This window comes from Molothrus ater, chromosome 10, assembly GCF_012460135.2.
Source record: "Molothrus ater isolate BHLD 08-10-18 breed brown headed cowbird chromosome 10, BPBGC_Mater_1.1, whole genome shotgun sequence".
Lineage (NCBI taxonomy): Eukaryota > Metazoa > Chordata > Aves > Passeriformes > Icteridae > Molothrus > Molothrus ater.
Genome location: NC_050487.2, coordinates 8,421,945 through 8,439,756, shown reverse-complemented (window position 1 = coordinate 8,439,756; position 17,812 = coordinate 8,421,945). Strand labels below are relative to the sequence as shown.

Sequence of the window (17,812 nt, the reverse complement as noted above, 5' to 3'; positions counted from 1 at the left end):
ACCCAAAAGGCAGAGCAGTTGAACCTTTGCTGCTATAATCTGTCATGGCTCCACCGAAGTTAATTTGAAAGTCTGCCTGTTCCTAAATAGGTGCAAAGGCCTTCCAGTGAATTGTGTGTTACCACAGGAAATCGCATTAAAGAGAACGGCATTTTGGGAGTCAGTAAGTCGTCACTTCTAATGGTAGCTGCATTGAGTTTGATATAAGTTCTCAGGAAATTTGTGGTGTTGACTTTAACTTTGTGAGAATATATTTTCTGCCAAACTGAGATTTGAAACTCTGTAAAGTACTTGGTGCTAGAGCCTGATCCTGACAGAGTTCTGCTAAAAAATGTGAGCTGCGGCATGGGAACAGACTCCTGAAACCATGCTGTACGTGTGGCACAGAATTCAGAAAGCCAAAAGTTTGTTCAGTGTCTTCATGAACTCCAAGGCTAAGGAGGACTGTGGCAATCTTGCTTCCTTTGGTGTCTTAACAGGATCAAATTTACTTCTAATTCTGGTTGCAAAAAATAACCAAGTAACTGGAGTTTATCAAACAAAATTAGGAGTTTATCGTGTTCCTAATGAAGCTTATGGCAGCATTAGTTTACTACAAGATGGTGCCTACTAAAATAATAAACAATTACTTTAAAAGAGGAAAACAACTGAATGCCAATTAAGACAAGCATCAGAATGACAATGTTCCATTTTCCCACTGTACAGAGAATGATTTGTAGCCAAGGGATTACTTTTCAAATTGTTTTGAATTCTGCCCTTTAATTTATTAAATGAATCCTTCTTAGGAACTTGATTGCTAATTCACTTTAATTTAGAAAAGCCCCACTGTCTTTGGATGTAGGCAGAGCCCTCAGGGGTCTATAAAACTGTCAATAGGGCTGTTAATTTGGCTTTTCTTTTTTTTCTTATGGCTTAAAGCTTAATTGTGAGAGCTGGGAAGATGCCACAGTTTTGGTTTGCGGGGACTCAGTGTCTCATGGGTTTCAGATCCCATCAGAAGTCATAGGAACCCTCCTGCTGCTGCTGACATGCCAAGCTAGCAAAGCTGCAAAAATCTGGGGTTTGCTGAAAGTCCCACCTGGGTTTCATGCTGGAATCAGCGATGAACAAGAACCAAGTCACTAAGTCTAAATGTCCCTCAGCTTTGGGTGGGTCTGGATCCTGATCAGGATCTGAACTTTTTGTGCCTTAGGCTTGTCTCTAATTGAATCCATGCAAAACCAGACATTTCTCATGACTTTGATGCAAAACCATAAATAGGCCCATTTTTTATTCAAAATGAATCCAGGTTTGCTTAGAAAGATCACAAACCTCCTACTGAACCTTGATGGTCCCAGATTATAATGAAAATTGAAGTCTCCAATGCAAGAGCATTCCTGGAGGCAAAGATGCTTGATATTTGTCTTTCTAGTTAAATGTGTTCCTGTTCAGAGGCAGGCAATGATGTCCCACTTGCTGCAAGTTGGACAGAAGATGGTCTAGACCCTTCCTTAGACAGACCCTGGTTGTTAGGTTTCTTGGGTTAGATCCTAATAAAAAAAAATCTTAATGGCACTTCTAGTGGTTTCATGTCTTATATAAAACAGTATAGGAATAATTCCAAATGATATGGGATTAAAAATGCAAAACAAAGCACGGAAGCTTGGATGAGATTTTGTTTGGATTGAAACACTTTTTGCAAACTCTTTTCCTGAGCAGTCAGATTGAAAAAAAAACCCAAAACTCTGGATGCTTAAATTTTGCAAAACAATTTTCAAGTTGAAGGTGACTTTGAAAAAGTGCAAGGATTTTGGCAAAACAAATTCTAGTACCTGAGCAGAACAGCATGACTGTTATTTCGTTTTAATGACAGATGCAGGCTCTTCTTTGAAGATACCAAATCTGAGCGTTCACTGTGAAATTTTCCACTGCACATATCAGCTAATCCATTTATATATGATCATGTATGTTAGAATTAAGTGGATGTTCATCAGAATACAGCCTGGGTCAAAGTTTGTTTGTAAAATATTGTTTACAACTGCCCTTAGACTGTGATTTGGAAAGTCTGATTGGAGTGTCTGAATAGGTAATTGTCACTGAAAACATCAGAAATGCTTCCAGGCCATCTGTCGCTCAGCCACTTGTTGTTATTTGTATTTCTATGGTAAACAGGAGCCCTGCTTGTGGACTGCCACTGTGCTGGGAGCTGTACCAACACAGATCTTGGGATTTCTCTGTGAAAAGGACCTAATGATGTAAGCACATGAAGGTGCACAGACACATTTAGACTTTTAAGTAGAGATGGAGGCTATTGAGCTCACTGGTACCCAAAAACTGCAGCAGGCGATGGCAAGATGTCACAGTAGCAAAGCACCTCTAGAATTCCTGTCTCATTAGATGTCTATTGAGACAACAAATGTCCTAGGCTTCTGCTGTGAGCCCAAAGACACATTTATATGCTACCAGGCACAGAAGAACACTGATTACTTGGCCAACAGTAGACGAAGGCAAAAAGTCCACTACCCTCACAGAGTAGCCCTCTTGCATTTGTTTCTGTGCTTTGTGATCCCCTTGGGCAGGATTAAACCTGGGACCCTGGATCTCCCTGTCCTGCTTGTCTAACAATAAAAAGGAAGCCACTTAGAAAAGCTGCCAAGAGCTGGTTTCTCCGTTGATGCTGGTTTTCCTTTGCAGACACAGGAGGCTGGCTGGCAGTGTGCAGCTTTTATTCTTTTCTGTCTCTCTGCTATTGTGCAGGGTTCACTCTGGCAGCCTCCCCCTGGACGCATCTGGGGCATCTGTCAGGCCCCTCCTCGGGCTCTGTCCGGCTGGCTTGCAGGCCAAGTTTTGACTTCCTAATCTGTATTAACCACTTTGAAGTGGCTCTCAGCAGGGTTTGACCTAAAGCAGGCGGAGAATCACATCTCACAATCCATAGGGTATGAACTGAAGGAAAAAATTAGCATTTTAAAAATTTGCTGTCAAATAAAAAGAAAGAGCATGATTTTTTGCTGAAATTCAGTTGGGTTTGAATGCTTGTCTTTTCTAAGCTTCCTAGAAAAGCCCAGGAAAATATGTGCTGCTTGTTTGCATAGGAAGGGAAGGCAGGCTGTGTGTTACTGGTTGGTGTTCTTCCAGTGTTCATCATGGAGGTATTTCTCTTTCAGTCTGGATTTATGAGATGAGATACTCAAACTTCCATTTTAGGACCTGTTATGTTTTCATATGGTGGCAGGAAAATGCCAAGCGCTCTGCAGAGTCTGCTTTTGAGAAGCCCTCTTGGTTTTGAATGTGCTATAATATGATGTTTTCAGGAGAAATTAGAAACAAGGAGGACTACTTTTATTCCCACCAAAGAAAGCTCACTTGTTGCATGTTTGTGATGGAGCTTTTAGGACTCTCATCTGTTCCTGGATACCCAGCAGTGCACATAAGAGTGCTTGCAGGTTGTGGTGCTCTTAGCTAAGTACAAGTGGAAGCAAAAAAGAACTCTGAGTGGTGCCAGAGCACTGAAAGGCAAGATGAAGCAGGAGCCAGGATTTTTACAGAGGACATGAAGCTTCTCCCAGATCTTCTCCTGCTTCCCACTGAAATGTTGAGGACCTCTGGGGAAACAGAGAGAACCTTTAAATAGATGCTATCAATTAACCCTACAGCCTAACAATTTAAGATAGCTGATTTTACAGAGATGAAAGACTGTATTTTAGCTTTTCTGGATTAATCTGTTTGTGTTTTGGCGATTTTTCCCCTCTAATTTTAAATATTGTGAATCTGATTTGGAGCTACTTTCACTGTTATCTTTGAGAATTTGCCCTATTTCTGGAGGGTAAAATAATCAGTTTTAATGAAACCATTGATTTTCAGTCTGTGGGAGATCATCAAAAAGTGAGTTTCTCTTCATTCTCCAAAAATACCCCACAGGGTTTTTCCATTGGGTTCCCCGTTTGGGTAAAAGGAACTAAAGTAAAAACCTTGTGTTTTCTGAGTGTGAACATTCCTGATGCCTGAGGGTGGGTGAGGGCTACATCTGAGTCTCGAGGGTGGATCCAAAGACCACTGATACAATGTGACTTCCATTTAATAGTAGGAATGTAGACTTAGATTCTTCAGAATATCTTTTTTTGGGAATGGCAGGGAGCAAATGAGTTGGTTGTATGTGTGGTTTTGTACCTTATATATACTTAAATACTCTCTTTAGACAATCACATAATTTTAAGTCATTGAAATTCTGGATGCTTATGTTAGGGACACTGTGGGAGTAGGAAAAAAAGGAAATGAGTGAACCCATATTTTGTAATGTTAGTGTCCATGCAAAAGCCTACAGGACTCATCAACAGGCATCCTACCACTTCTGCTGTATGTGTATGGTGAATAGTTAAGAGAAACCAGTGTGTTTATTGCACTAAATTTGGTGCAGAGTTACTTTTTCAGTTTTTAGGACTGCTAATAATTCAGAGAGGCAGTTATAAATTGGTTAATATATGTAGAGGTTTCAAAGCTGGTGATATTAAGTATGTGTGTATTTAGTCAAATAATTTTTGACATCTCTGCCATTAGGCATTCACCAGCAACCATCCTTCCTGCAGGTTTTCAAGAACATTTATCAGCATCTGTCAACAAGCAGTAAATGAGAGCAAATGTGAGGGAATTACATATGTCTGTGGTATAGAGACTGCATCCAGAGTGACTCCCAGCAGGCACATTTTCCATGCTATAAAGGTGCTGTGGGGCTGGCTGCAGCCCAGCACAGCCCATCACTCCCTTTCACTGACTGCTCTGGGGTCAGCTGGTGGGGGGCTTTGTTCTGTTGCTTTATTGGACTGAAAAATTGTGAGTTTTCTTTGGAAACGAAGCTCCCCCTGTTTCTTGGGAATAGATAGCAATCTGTATACCTTGCTTCATTATTAGCAAGCCAGGGTCCATGTCCTCAAAGCACTGTGTGTGTGCTTTATTTTCTTGTGTTTGTTTAGCGTCAGTATTATGGCAGTGCTCTGGTCAGGTGACATCTGTGAACTCCAATAGCTTTTGTGAGGTTAGTAGAAGACAGTCTCTAGGAAATGTAATTAAAGGATGATGCCAGGAGCTCATGGGCGTGCAAACCTCACAGGGTGAGGAACAAGGAGCACCTGCAGGTGACCAGTTCTTGGATGGACTCAAGGTAATTACTGTAACAGCATCACAGGCACTGTAATGAATGAAAGAGCATTGTGTGCTTCAGGGAGTCTTGGGCACAGTCCTGCACCCCCCCATGCTGGCACCCAAAGTAGGGGCTGGAATGAGAAACCCCACAGGGAGTAACACAAAGAGGTACTGAGCACCCTGCTGCTATCCCGTTGTAGGGTCCTTTTATCCCAAACACTGCAACAACCATAAAGGCAGGGGCTGTCTTTGACCAGTGGGACTGGAGGGCTCAATACCCAGTAGGACCAGGTTTCATGACAGAAGATGATGGATTTTGAGGTCAGCACCCCAATTCTTATGTAGTTGTGATGGAAGTGACCTAGAGTTACTAACAGCTTTGGCTGGAAAATAAGCATTTTGCAGGAGTAGGTAGTGTCTTTGGAAATCAATCATAGGAAAAATATTTGATGAAAAGGATAAGCTATTTTTATTGACTGAAATCTGAAAAGCGGAGGGGAAAAAAGTCAGTACTTTTAGTTTTCTTTCACAAAAGTCTCCTGCTGAGTTTAAGTAATTTCTAGAGGAAATGGAGTTGTATTCAGTGACAAAAACCAATATTCTATTTAAGGAAAAAAAAAAAACATCTGGAAATATTTTGGCCATTCTTAGTCCTGAAAGCGATAAATAGAGATGGTCATAATAGTGTACCTCTGTAGTGGGTAAAAGTGGCTTGAGGGGTAGTCTGGCTGCAGCTGTGGGTTTAAGAAAAGGTGATAAACTTGATTTCCCACTGAGACTTTGAGGACTGTAATCATGGCATGGAGATGAAGCTATCTATAACAGCTTGCTCTGCTAGTGTTTTTTGTAATCAAGAATGTTATTAATTCAGGTGCTAGAACTAGTTGAGACAAATAGGAAGTTTATTAAAATATTTTTTTTTTTTTACTTTAGCCATCTGTACAGTTTTTGTTTTCTTCAAAAATCTTTTAGCACTGCTACAAGTGGAATCAGTGAAGAGAGAGCTGATGTTGACAAATGCTTGTAAGCCTTTTCTATCTTGGTGTGATCAGTAGTTTGATCAACTCATATAACTTTAAGAGTTCTTTTTGCATGGTGTTGTTGCAAAGGATTGAGGCAAATATAATTTATAGATTTTTTTTTCTTCTGAAAAATCCACATTGCCTTAGACAATTGAGAGATTGCTGACAACTCAATTATTTGCAGTGCTTTAACTCACTAATACAGTCTCATTATTTGTCCAGAGACTCCTTCATTTGCTTTATTTAATTTCTCAACTGACAAATTCCATCTCCCAGGATACTCAATGCTTTCGGTCTTAATTGCTTATCAATTAGCTCTTCCATCAGCTGATACTGGCTTGAAGACATGACACCAATCCTTTCTTAATGTGTTCTGGGATTTCTGCAAGAGAGATCTCACTTTCCTCCTAAGTCTCCCTGTCTTGTTTTAAAATGTCACCTAAAATTCTTAAAGTTTCTTGGGAGAAACACAAATCCAAATGAGGTTATTTGGTTTCCTTATTTATTTTTTTTTAATTTTGGAGGCAAAATTCTTTAATCCTCTGGAAGTTTTTCCTTGAAATGTCCTAGTTAGTATTCGTAAGTGAACAGACAACATGCCGCAACACTTAAATACAGTTCTCAGCGTTACCAGGGGTGCTCCCTGTGGGAAGGGGCTGGAAAAGCCCCCAGACGTGGGCACTCGTGAGCTCCCGGAGAGAAGCAACGAGCGGCGCTTTTGCCTGGTCTCGCCGCTATCGCGGAGCCGCTCGGCGCGGCCGGGCCGGGCGCGGTCCGGGGTGCGCTCGGAGCGCGCCCGGTCACGGCAGCGCCGGCTCCCGCTCGCTGCGCTCTGCCCGGGTCCGCCGGCAAAGCTGGGACACACAGACTGCAAGGGGCGAAGCTTGCCCGGATCCGGCTTTGCTCGTGTACCACTAGAAACAGCAGAGCAGCCTTTTGAGGCTAGTGAATGGAAACTCCGCGCAGTCAGCGAGGAAGTCTTGGCTTTGTGGGGAAAACTGTAGCAACTTAAATTTTATTTAGTCATTAAACCCGAGCTAACCCTTACATAAATACCAACTTCTGAAACCACAGGGAAACCTCCCACAGGCTACATGGCTTTTACCAAATCACTTTATTTATTTGACTTTTTTTTTTTTTTAAATACGTGTGTGTGTAGTCCCTGGACCCAGGATCTAAGTGCTAACTGCAGTTCCTTTATATTTAGTTTTCAATGTAAGTAATAAGAATTAATAATAATAATGTAAATAATGATGATAAGAATAATTATAATAATGACAATAATAGTAATAATAATAGTAATCCCCCAGTGTAAATTTACAGCAGTGAAAGTTGGGATCAGACCCACATGCAAAGCTGGTAAGTACTTTAGCGTTACTTGTATCAACAAAGCAAATCTCTTTTTGGCAAAGGAGGTGGGGGAATAAGAAGAGATTTTTGTAGTTGTATTTGCAGTTTCCTTTTCCCTTCCTTTCACTCTAGAAATTCTTTATCCTTTCATGCACAGTTGAGAATTAGCCATTTATTCTTAGTGCTGGCGATGCAGTCTTTGATATTTAAAATGGAATGTGTTCCTTTTTGATGCTCTGTGATTTTGAATGAAGTACATGCTAGCAGATTAATGGTGCAGAACAGTTAGACGCTGTGCATTTTTTTTTCTTTTCCATATTATTTCATCATTGCAAAAAAAATTTAATATATTTTTAAAAAAGAAGAGCCTGTGAATTGTCTATTGTTTATGCGGTGAAATTGTTTTCACAGTGTTGTCATTCTCTTCTAAGTTGAAATCATTGAATAGCTATGAGCTGTCACATTTTTTGTCACTTATAACTGCATCAAGCTGTGCTGACAAAATGTCCCTGCATAACTGTTAATATGCATTGTCATTTTAAGCATGAAACAGTTTAGCTAATGATTTATCTCTTATAATGCAGCACTTGGGGCAGCTGTATGATTTGTCTCTTTAGCAAGTCAAGTAATTTCTTTAACAAAATGTTAAGCACAGATGGGCCATAGGCTGTCAGTTAACCATTATTGTGCATGCATCTGCTTGCCTTCAATGCACTGTTTTATGTATTCAGCCACTTACTTAGGCACAGTTCTCTGAAAAGCGGAACCTACTCTGATTGGCAAATAAAATGTTCATTTGTCTCTTCTTCCTATTGTTTTGTTTTGGTAACACATGTCAGCAGCTCAATTACCCAGTTCATTAACAGCTCCCAGTGGACATGATGGCCAACCCATGATAAGGAGGGCGATTGTGGCACATATGGTCAATAATAGCCTGTCTCTTGGTAATTGTAAATAAAAGTCACTGTTGGCCTTTTCCTTTTACTGCAGCTACTGTTTTCCTTTTCACTTTGCCGTACAAAGCACATTTCTCTATGTGAATCAGCCCAAACAAAATAAAAATACCATCAATTTTTCTCGAGAAGATCACTTTTATCACTGCTGTGGTGGTTGTTTCCTTTCTGTGCTGACTTTTCAGCTTAGAGCTCACAGGATATGGGCTTGATCTTTTCCAATTCCAGCAACGGATTAATTGCTCTTATTAACGAGTTTACTTTAGTAGCAACATATTTTCTCAACATTTCTCTCATTCTCTCACTGCAGACTTTTTTTAAAGTGCCTGTGGAGTTAAAGTCATTTACAATTTTTTTTGTAAGTATGCCCTTTACAAATAGCAGCGGTTTTCAAAGGAGTAATTGAAGTGTGACTTAATCCCTGTTAGATGAGTGATATTCCTGTCTAGAACAGAGGCTTTCTTTTTGGTTTCATTTCTCCTTCTTTGATATATCATAGTCAAAATGCCAGTAGAACTGGTTAAAAGCAATTCTACTACTTGTGGGTATTGTATTAGGTACTCTGCTACTTTCTAGCAAGGCTGAGAATTTCTTTATATATTTGCTGATTCCTAAATTTTCACTTTTAATAGGAAAAAAGAAGCATGTAGCAGCATTAGCATGTTTTATCATAAACCCATCTGAGAAATCTTTTGTGGCTTCTTATTTCATTCTTTGTTTCTTGAAATCTGATTTCATTTTTCCTTTCAAAGAAAAGGAGTCCAGTTGATAACAAGTTTTGGGCTGTGACTTAATAGGGTGAAACTTAGGGTGTCCAAATCTCCCTTCTGTCCTCTTACCTCATGGATGTTGAAGCACAGAAAATAAACGTTGAATTGGGTAAAATTGCAGCTCTGAGTATCAGTAACCTTGCCCAAAAGTGCTTTGGGGGGAGAACCTCAACTTTAGGGGTGCTCTCCTGTTCCTTGAAGCATGCTTTATCTTAGATAAACACAGCTTCAGTTGTGTCTAAAGAGCTCACAGGTGGCTGTGGGGTGACTCGGGACCCCTGAGCTCGTCCCCTGCTGCCTGCCATATTCATAACTAATCTGTAGTCTCCTCCCTGGGCTGCAGGCACTCGGGGAGTTGTTGAGTGTCAGAGTTTATTTGTCCTGGTTTGATTAGCACAGACCTGGCAGGGTGTATTTTCTTTTTAATGGCTCCTTGCTGTGACAGTGAGGTTTTGGGAGGAGGAGGAGGAGAGGGGGGAGCCTGGCGTCATGTTTCCCCAGGCAAACACAGAAAAACGAAGGGCTGATGTGCTGGGAGGGAGAGGTGCTCTAGAGTCTTCATTATATTTTGTATGGGTATAAGAGCCTGCCCCTAAACAGGACTGCTGAGAGGGAAGGAGAGAGAGGGATAAGGATGCTGTTTTATCTTTCTGTGGACTTTATTTTGGGGAAGAAAAGGATGCTTGGTGTGTTTCTATCTTGTTGACTGTTAAAAGCCAGCTGCTGAAAGCCTACCCCAACACAAACAAGGATGCAGGCAGGAATGCCTTACTGCTCCATGGTGGGGAGCCAGCACCAGAGGTGTGTTTGGGGAGCTCCTCGGGTGCCTGTGACACCCCCATCCTGGGGCAGTTCTGCTGCTCTCCCTCCCTTTCCTCCTTAATTCCCCCTCAGTGTGAGGAGGGCTGTTTGAGCCCCTCACCTCTGCTGGAGGAGGCAGGGTTGGAGGGACGCCTCCAGGTGCGGAGGTTTGGGGAGGGGGAGCTGGATTAACCCCTGCTGTGCATCCCCTTCACCCGGCTGCCCTCCCCAGCCCCCCGGCCCAGCGCCCCCGCCTCCGCGGCAGCCGCCTTTGTGCCTCCCGCATCCTGCCAGGCAGGTGTCAGAGCCCTGAATGCGGGCAAAGGCCCCGCTGATGGATACCACAGATGGAGCGTGGAAATCGGCCCAATAGGCCTCAGCCACAGGCCATTTCTTAGGACCCAACAAAAGCCTCCAAATAAGTCAACAAAAATCCCAAAGATCACAAAGAGAAAGTGTCATTTGTCATTTGCTGTGGGTTTGTGTGGGGGTGGCGGCCCCGTTGCACTCCCCTTGCCTGCACCCGAGCAAACATGAGGAGGTCACTCGCCTCGCCTCGGCCAGGATGGCTGCGGGGATCAGACGGGCGCCGGCAGCCACCGCTGCCATGGTGAGCCCCAGGGCTGGCAGAGAGACAGCACCCCAGTGAGCCCCAGGGCTGGCAGAGAGACAGCACCCCCAGTGAGCCCCAGGGCTGGCAGAGACAGCACCCCAGGGAGCCCCAGGGTGGCAGAGAGAACAACCCCAGGGAGCCCCAGGGTGGCAGAGAGAACAACCCCAGGGAGCCCCAGGGCTGGCAGAGAGACAGCACCCCAGTGAGCCCCAGGGCTGGCAGGGACAGCACCCCAGTGAGCCCCAGGGTGGCAGAGAGAACAACCCCAGGGAGCCCCAGGGCTGGCAGAATGAACACCCCAGGGAGCCCCAGGGCTGGCAGAGAGAACATCCCAGGGAGCTCCAGAGCTGCAGCTGGCACAAGGGGGAGACTCTGAAATTAATCTTGCTTAAATAAAGAACTGAGAAGATGGATGTGTGGAGGGTAGCTAGCTAATAAACTGCTACCAAACCCTTCCCTGGCCTTTGCTATTTTTAATTTTTTTTTCATTTGCCTTATTTCATGAGATCCCTGGCTAGACATAATTCATTCTGGCTGTTACACTAGGAGGAAGAGACTGTGTAATGTGTTATTAAAAATGTTACAGGGTGTGAAGAGCTGTGAGAGAGGTTCTGCTTCCCCGGGTCACAGGATGATAACCTCTCCATGATAACCCCTCTGCCTGCCTCTGTCAGGTGCACTCTGTTGCAGCCCTAATGCATGGGCTTTAAATGGTTGTCATGTTATTGTTATTTAATTATTCAAATGAAATGTCTTGCTGGGAGGAAGAACAGCCCACAGAATGACCCCTTGTGTGTCATTTTGTTGTTGGGTTTTTGCCCCATGTGTCTATTTACAGTGTTTGGAAAAGGGATGGTTGCAGAACTCCAGGTGACCAAATGCCTGTGACATTGGGCAGTGGGGTTGTGCATTTGTGGTGATAATCAGCATGCAGCATTTCCTTAGGCCACCAGATAGGTCATGAGCAGTTAAGGGACAAATAATTTCTCTTTAATTCTGTAATTCCTTTTTTAATTACTCTTTGTGACTCAGCAACTGGTAGTGCTGTTGGCTGTCTCTCCAATTTTGAGCTGTATAGTGAGAGGGGCTCTGGTGATCCCAAGGGGCCCAGCCAGGCAATCTCCCATGGCAGTGAGTCTCCTTCTATTTATGACTTGAGGGATTGGAAAATTAGGATCAGTAGGACACATGTAAAGGTTAGTGATATGCATGTTTTTTGTTTGTGGAGGTGATGGATGTAGAAATAACTCAGCTAAAATCTCACCAGCTTTGCCAGTGTTGAATAATATCTTTGTATATCATGGGAGTCAGTAGAACTGTTAGCGAGACTGCTTAGAGAGAGGGCAATGCGCTGTGTGTATTGGACATATATTATATATATATATTGCTTTTCTAAAGGCTGAGGTGTATCCAATTTTTGTGTTCAGCTAGTACTCTGACCCTTCTCACTGTACAAAAGTCTCATAATCATATTTTAATAGGAAAAAATAAGAATAAAGGCTTCCTTGATGATAGTGATATTTAAGAATACTTTGTAAGAAATAAGAACGGTACAGTTTGTAGTATAGATGTGTAGCTATCCTTTGAGATTACTTTTGCCTGACTTTCATATTACAGGGCAAATAAGACAAAAGAAGCCAATGTTTTCAATAAAGCTGCACATAGCAGCCAGGCCTGGCAAAAAGTAATGCCAATGAAAGCAGATAGATTTTGAAGTAGTTTGATGTGATATACATTTTATCCCTACTTTAATTTTACTATTTTCTCTTTAAATTCTTGCCCTTGATTACACATGTTGTTCTGGACTCTTAGATACTATAGTTATTTTTTTATTGGTTTACCTTTGTGCTTTTCATATACTGCTTAATGAAATATAAAATGAAAATGAATAAAATGAAAATGAAATGAATCCAGGGTTTTAGTTCTACATTCTTTTGCAGAAAGGAATGAGAGCACAGGGAAACACGTCAAGATTTTGCTAAGTCTTTATAAAACATTTTTAAAAAGATAATGGTGTGTCTCCTGATACTTCCCCCTCAGTTGGTGAGGGAGTTTGCTTCAGGAATTCAGCAGTAAATATCCCCTTTAAATTGCACAGTTTAAGCTGGCTTTTTATAGACATATACATAGATGTGTGAAGAGGTTTTACTCATACACGTGGAGTCTGTGAGTGCATTGAAAGTGCTCCTGACATCTTCCTGACAACTTCCTTTTCTTTTAACTCATTGTACACAATTAAAGGCAGCTTTTGTCAGAGAAGTTGTCTCCAAAAGGGACATTTCTGAGCTCTGTTTCAGATCTCACCCCACCAGGTGAGGGCAGAGTGCCGTGGTAGCCAGTGTGACCCTGGTGGTGTGGCTGGTGTGCTCTCCCCCAGCCCAGCTGGGCAGTAAGAGCTGTTCTGCTTAAGGTGGCTGATTTGTATCTCAGAGGGACAAAGGGGAACTATATTTAAAATAGCCTATGTTTCTTTTTGCTGCTGGATGACAGTGTGGAGCCATCCTGCAGGGTTGTGACATGGCAGTTGCTGAGGAATGCAGGTGTCTAGCTGAGAAGATTTGGGATTTGTCACTAATTCAGACAATGTATAATATTAATTCTGGGATACTCCAGATTGCCTGTTTAATAAGGACTGGACTTGAACTGTTTAGGATAGGATGTTTGTGCTGATTCTCCTTTGTTCTAGAGAAAAATATTCTCAAGAATGAGAACCTCTTTGTCCAGTCTTGGGACAAACCTTCACTGCAAATAAGAGACTCTGGGAGCTGATATTTGTTCCTTATATTGATGCTGAGATCCACAGGAGTTTTTCCTTATGTCAGTGTTTGCTGGGCTCAAGACATTGATGAAGTGTGGAAAATGAAGACACCTTTCACAAAAGAGCCACTGGTCTAGCAGTAATTGTTCTTTTTTTTTTTTTGGTGTGTAGAAATTAATAAACTTTTCAGCTGAATTGTCTGAAAAAGCACTTTGTTTCTCATGCTCTAAGTAAACAGATTAGCTGTATTTATTAGCTCAAACAGCTTGAGTGAAATTGGAAATGTAAGATAGCTAGAAATGAACCTGGTGGGGGTTTTAGCTGGAGCTTGAGAAACAGTTTGCTTCCAAATCAATTACATTAAAAGGATTATATTAAATCAATGTCTATATCAATAATTTTTTTGGCACTGCTGAAGTAGTAGCAGCAATGCTTGTATTTCCATTGAACAAGCAGTTTCAGCATCACTGGGGAGTGTCTGCCCTCTTTAGGTGGTTTCCCCTGAAGACTCAGGCAAGAAGGAATGCTGGTTGCCTGGACAGCAGCTGGTGCAAGTGAAGACTGGCTTTGAAAGTCTGCTTTTTTGGTTCATTACCATTTACTGGAGAGAGTGAGTGTGGTTGAGTACTGGAAGAGGTTCTGCTGCCTTCACAGTTATAGCTCTGAGTTCAGCTGTGGCTGGAGTTCATTTGATGGCCAGGGGAAATAAGTAGGGCTGCTGGGATCTGTCTGGCCCTGTCTATGACCTCCCTATCTGCATGTCTGTGAAGTCCAGAAGGAGTTTCCGTATTGATTTCTCTAGAAACTGCTGATTGCAAGAATTGATAGCCCCATCCTGGGTCATGGTCATGCTGTATGTGGTTTGTTTCTTGCTGACTTTTCTCAAGTTCTCACTCAGGCTTTGTGAGGGGCATTTGGTCCAAGACAGCCTCCATATGAAAGGATGTCATTGACTGAGTCAATATTTTGCTGTTCTTTCTCTCCTTAACTAAAGCTAATTTTGCCCTTTTTTTTGTTTCTTTTTTGAGCATCAGCACCTCAGTCTGATGAAGGCTCTGACATTGATTCTGAACCAGATTTGCCTTTAAAAAGAAAGCAGCGTCGCAGCAGGACAACCTTCACAGCAGAACAACTGGAAGAGCTGGAAAGAGCTTTTGAGAGGACACACTACCCTGACATTTACACCAGGGAAGAACTTGCACAAAGAGCCAAGCTCACAGAGGCTCGTGTCCAGGTATGTATAATACAAGCTGCCTAATGAAAGGAGTTTCTTTTTCTGTTAGCATGTGAGCCCTTTTATATTCCTACATGATCCTGCTCTGGAGTAGAAGGAAAATGTGAAACAACATTGTTTATAGCTGTAGAGTTTTTACATCTGTACATGGACATTTTTTTAACTGTTTAAGAGAACTGCTTTGAAAAAACTTTTGTGTCTTCCCATTAATTGTTCCATACTTACCATGAACATAGTACAGAATCTTTGAAAAAGAAGAAGAAAGTCTGATATCCCCACTTGTTTGCTTTATGCACTTGACAGCACTCTGCATACAACAGCTCAGCTGTTGGGCCAGTTTATAGTTACCTAACTGATTTCATCTGTTGTTGTCTGGGTCTTCAAGACATTAAAAAAGGAGAGAAAAACGTTTTTAAAGGAAAATGTGTCTACAGAGCCATGCAAGTGAGGAAGGTGGCTGGTGCAGAATCTATTGTTCACTTTTAGGTTAGATTTTGGTTAGAAGTTGACTTGGTATAAGTTCTGTAATATCTCTTTTATCCCCACTCTGAGTTTAATTCAAAAGAAAATACGGTCTCAACTTCTAAGTCTTCACAGCCTCATATATATCTGGGTTGCTAAAGCAAGCTAATGTACCAGAGCAGTAACATGGAGTTGATTTAAATTTTTTTAAAAAGCATGAGCCTGGATTTTTAGCTGTCTAAACCTAGGAAAATAGCTGCCAAATTATCCTGGAATAAACTGCACCTCAGAGTTCAAGTTTTGATTAGGACTTCTCCTGTTTAATATCCAAGAAACACATGCTGTGAAAAGTTTAATACTGCAGGCAGAATCTTCTGCTGCTCTTTCACCACTTGACATCTACAAATTGCTGGGAAAAGTATGCCCCTTTTAAATCAGTCTGAGTTGCAAGTGTTACCAAGCCAATGTGTGGTTGGGTGACAAGCAAGATGTTGAAGCATGTGATCTAACAAAGGAAGAGAAATGAATGGTGACTTGTGGTCTGACCAAGGATACAGGTGAAGTTGGTTTCTTTGGTAAAACTCTTATTACGGTTTGACCTTTAAAACTCACCCTGAGGCATTCAGACTCTGCAAACTGAAATAAGCAATACAAAACACCTCTCTGACTTTTGAAGACAATCACACCTATTGCAGCATGGCTGTATTATTGAGTGTCTGTCTTGAAAGGCTCAGACTTTTTACCTGCTAAATGTTTTTGCAGAAAACTTCACGCCACATTTCTTGTAAGTGTTTATTATGACTGTGGGAGAAAATCAGATGGGTGGATGAATTTGTCTGGAAGGCAAACTCAGTTGTGCATGACTCTTTTCTTAAGATGTTTACTAAGTGAAATGCTTGCAAAACAGCTCCATAGATAGACGTGGGCCAGGTAAGACCAAATCAAGCCCCAGGAATCATTTGCACACAAACATTACATAGATAACTTGCTTCACAAGTGGTGTTAGCAAGACGAATGGGATCTTGGAGATGATGTTTTGGTCTATGTTAGCTTCAGTGGAAAAATACGATAAAATGAAAAAGACCTTGTTCATGTTTTTCTAAATCAATGACCCACAGCTAGAAGAAAAGCAGAACTCTCATTAACATAACAGCTGTCTTAATGTGGCTTTAACCCTGTGACTTTTTGCATTCCTCATGGCTTCCTTGGTTCCCTCGAGACGCATCCTGTCTCACACCACTCGTATGATCTACAGCCTCACGAATTCCCCAGTACCTCTGACATGGATATTTTACCTAACCCAGCATGGAAGAGAGTTCCCAGTCAATCAATGATTAAAATACCAGAACAAAACCTTTCTGGATTAAAGATGAGCTGGGGTTGAAGTAACCAGCCTGTGGGCAGTTTCCTAGTGCACTCCATCTGTCTGGTACACTTGAAGGCTGGCAGAATGATTTAGCAGTGGATTAAGGGATACAGGATTTGCCTTATCAGCATTCAGCACCTCTCTATAGCCCCTTAAAATAGCCATGTATTATGGGCATGAAATAAAAGACGACCTGTGAAAAGAAAATAACCCTAAGAGACTTGAGGCTGAGAGGGCTGGATAGCCATACTGAAGTAGCATTCAGGCTTTCTTAGTCACACTTCTTTTTTGGTAACATTATGATAGAGATCAGAGATACCAAATTTTATATGGATATATACACAAAGGTCTCTTTGACTGCTTCCCAATAAAGCATTATCTAAAAGAGCTGGCTCTTGCGGCCTGAATCCAACTAAGCCCAGAAATTTATTTATTTATTTCCTTTGGAGCTGTAAGGTCCAATTCTGTACAGTAGTTTTATATTGCCTAGGCAGTTATTTAGTTGACAACAACTGGATCAACCTTGCTATTCCCTCAGTCCCTCTGTGTAGTACTTCCATCTCATGTTTTGTTTTCTCTACTCTGCCACCCTGTGCTTCCCCTTTCCTTCTGTTCCCTGAGGCTGTCTATTACTCTCGTGAAAGGAAGAGTCTTACACCACTGAACTGTGGTTTTCCTCACTTTCCCACTGCTGAAGGGTAACCAAATGCATGTTTCTAACCTGGTTGCTTGGAGGTGGAGGAAAAAACTTGCCTTTGGTCTGGGATCAAGAGTAGAACATGTCAGCCCCTAAGGGGAATTTTTTGAGAGCAACAAGCAACTGAAAACAGACTTTACACTGTGAATGTTGTGTACCTAATCATGGGAACAGGAAAGGCTTTTGGGGAAAGAAGTGTTCCAACAAACTCCACATTGTAAGAGTCACGAGATGTGTAACTGTAATCATGGCAAATATTTCAACACTGGGTGTAATAACGAATTAAAATGCTCCCTGCAATTCCTCCTGCAGCACCTTTCCCCTCAAGGACCATTGAGTTTTTTCCCCCAGTGTTTGAACCTAGATGTGATATAAGCCAGGAAAACCTCTTCTGCTGCCTCTTCCAAAGGCACTTGCCCTTCTCTGCACATTAGATGCAGAAGGAAGAGGAGAATTCTTTGGTCTTGTGAGATTATCAGATAAATTCAGAAAGATAAGCACAGTTCCAAAGGAGGACCTTTCCTTAAAAATAATTTAAAAAAAGTGATACTCTGGGAATGTGAAGTTAAAGATTTGCATTTTTTGAGCAAAATTGCAGTACTTTACCTGTCCAGTTTAAAACCTCATTAAAACCATCATTATGTTGCATTGCAGGCCCTTAAGGTCTG

At 41.8% G+C, this 17,812-nt stretch overlaps 1 protein-coding gene across 2 annotated transcripts in view; it reads left to right on the top strand.

The window, feature by feature from the left end:
- The window catches only part of PAX3 (paired box 3), a 74,814-nt gene that overhangs the window by 35,518 nt on the left and 21,484 nt on the right, over window positions 1-17,812 (top strand). The window contains exon 5 of one of the 2 annotated variants that reach the window (XM_036388362.1): window positions 14,420-14,619. In XM_036388362.1, the coding sequence (XP_036244255.1) occupies window positions 14,420-14,619 (200 nt within the window). Of the gene's footprint in view, window positions 1-14,413; window positions 14,620-17,812 lie in introns of both variants that reach the window. The other variant, XM_036388363.1, reaches the window with a different exon arrangement.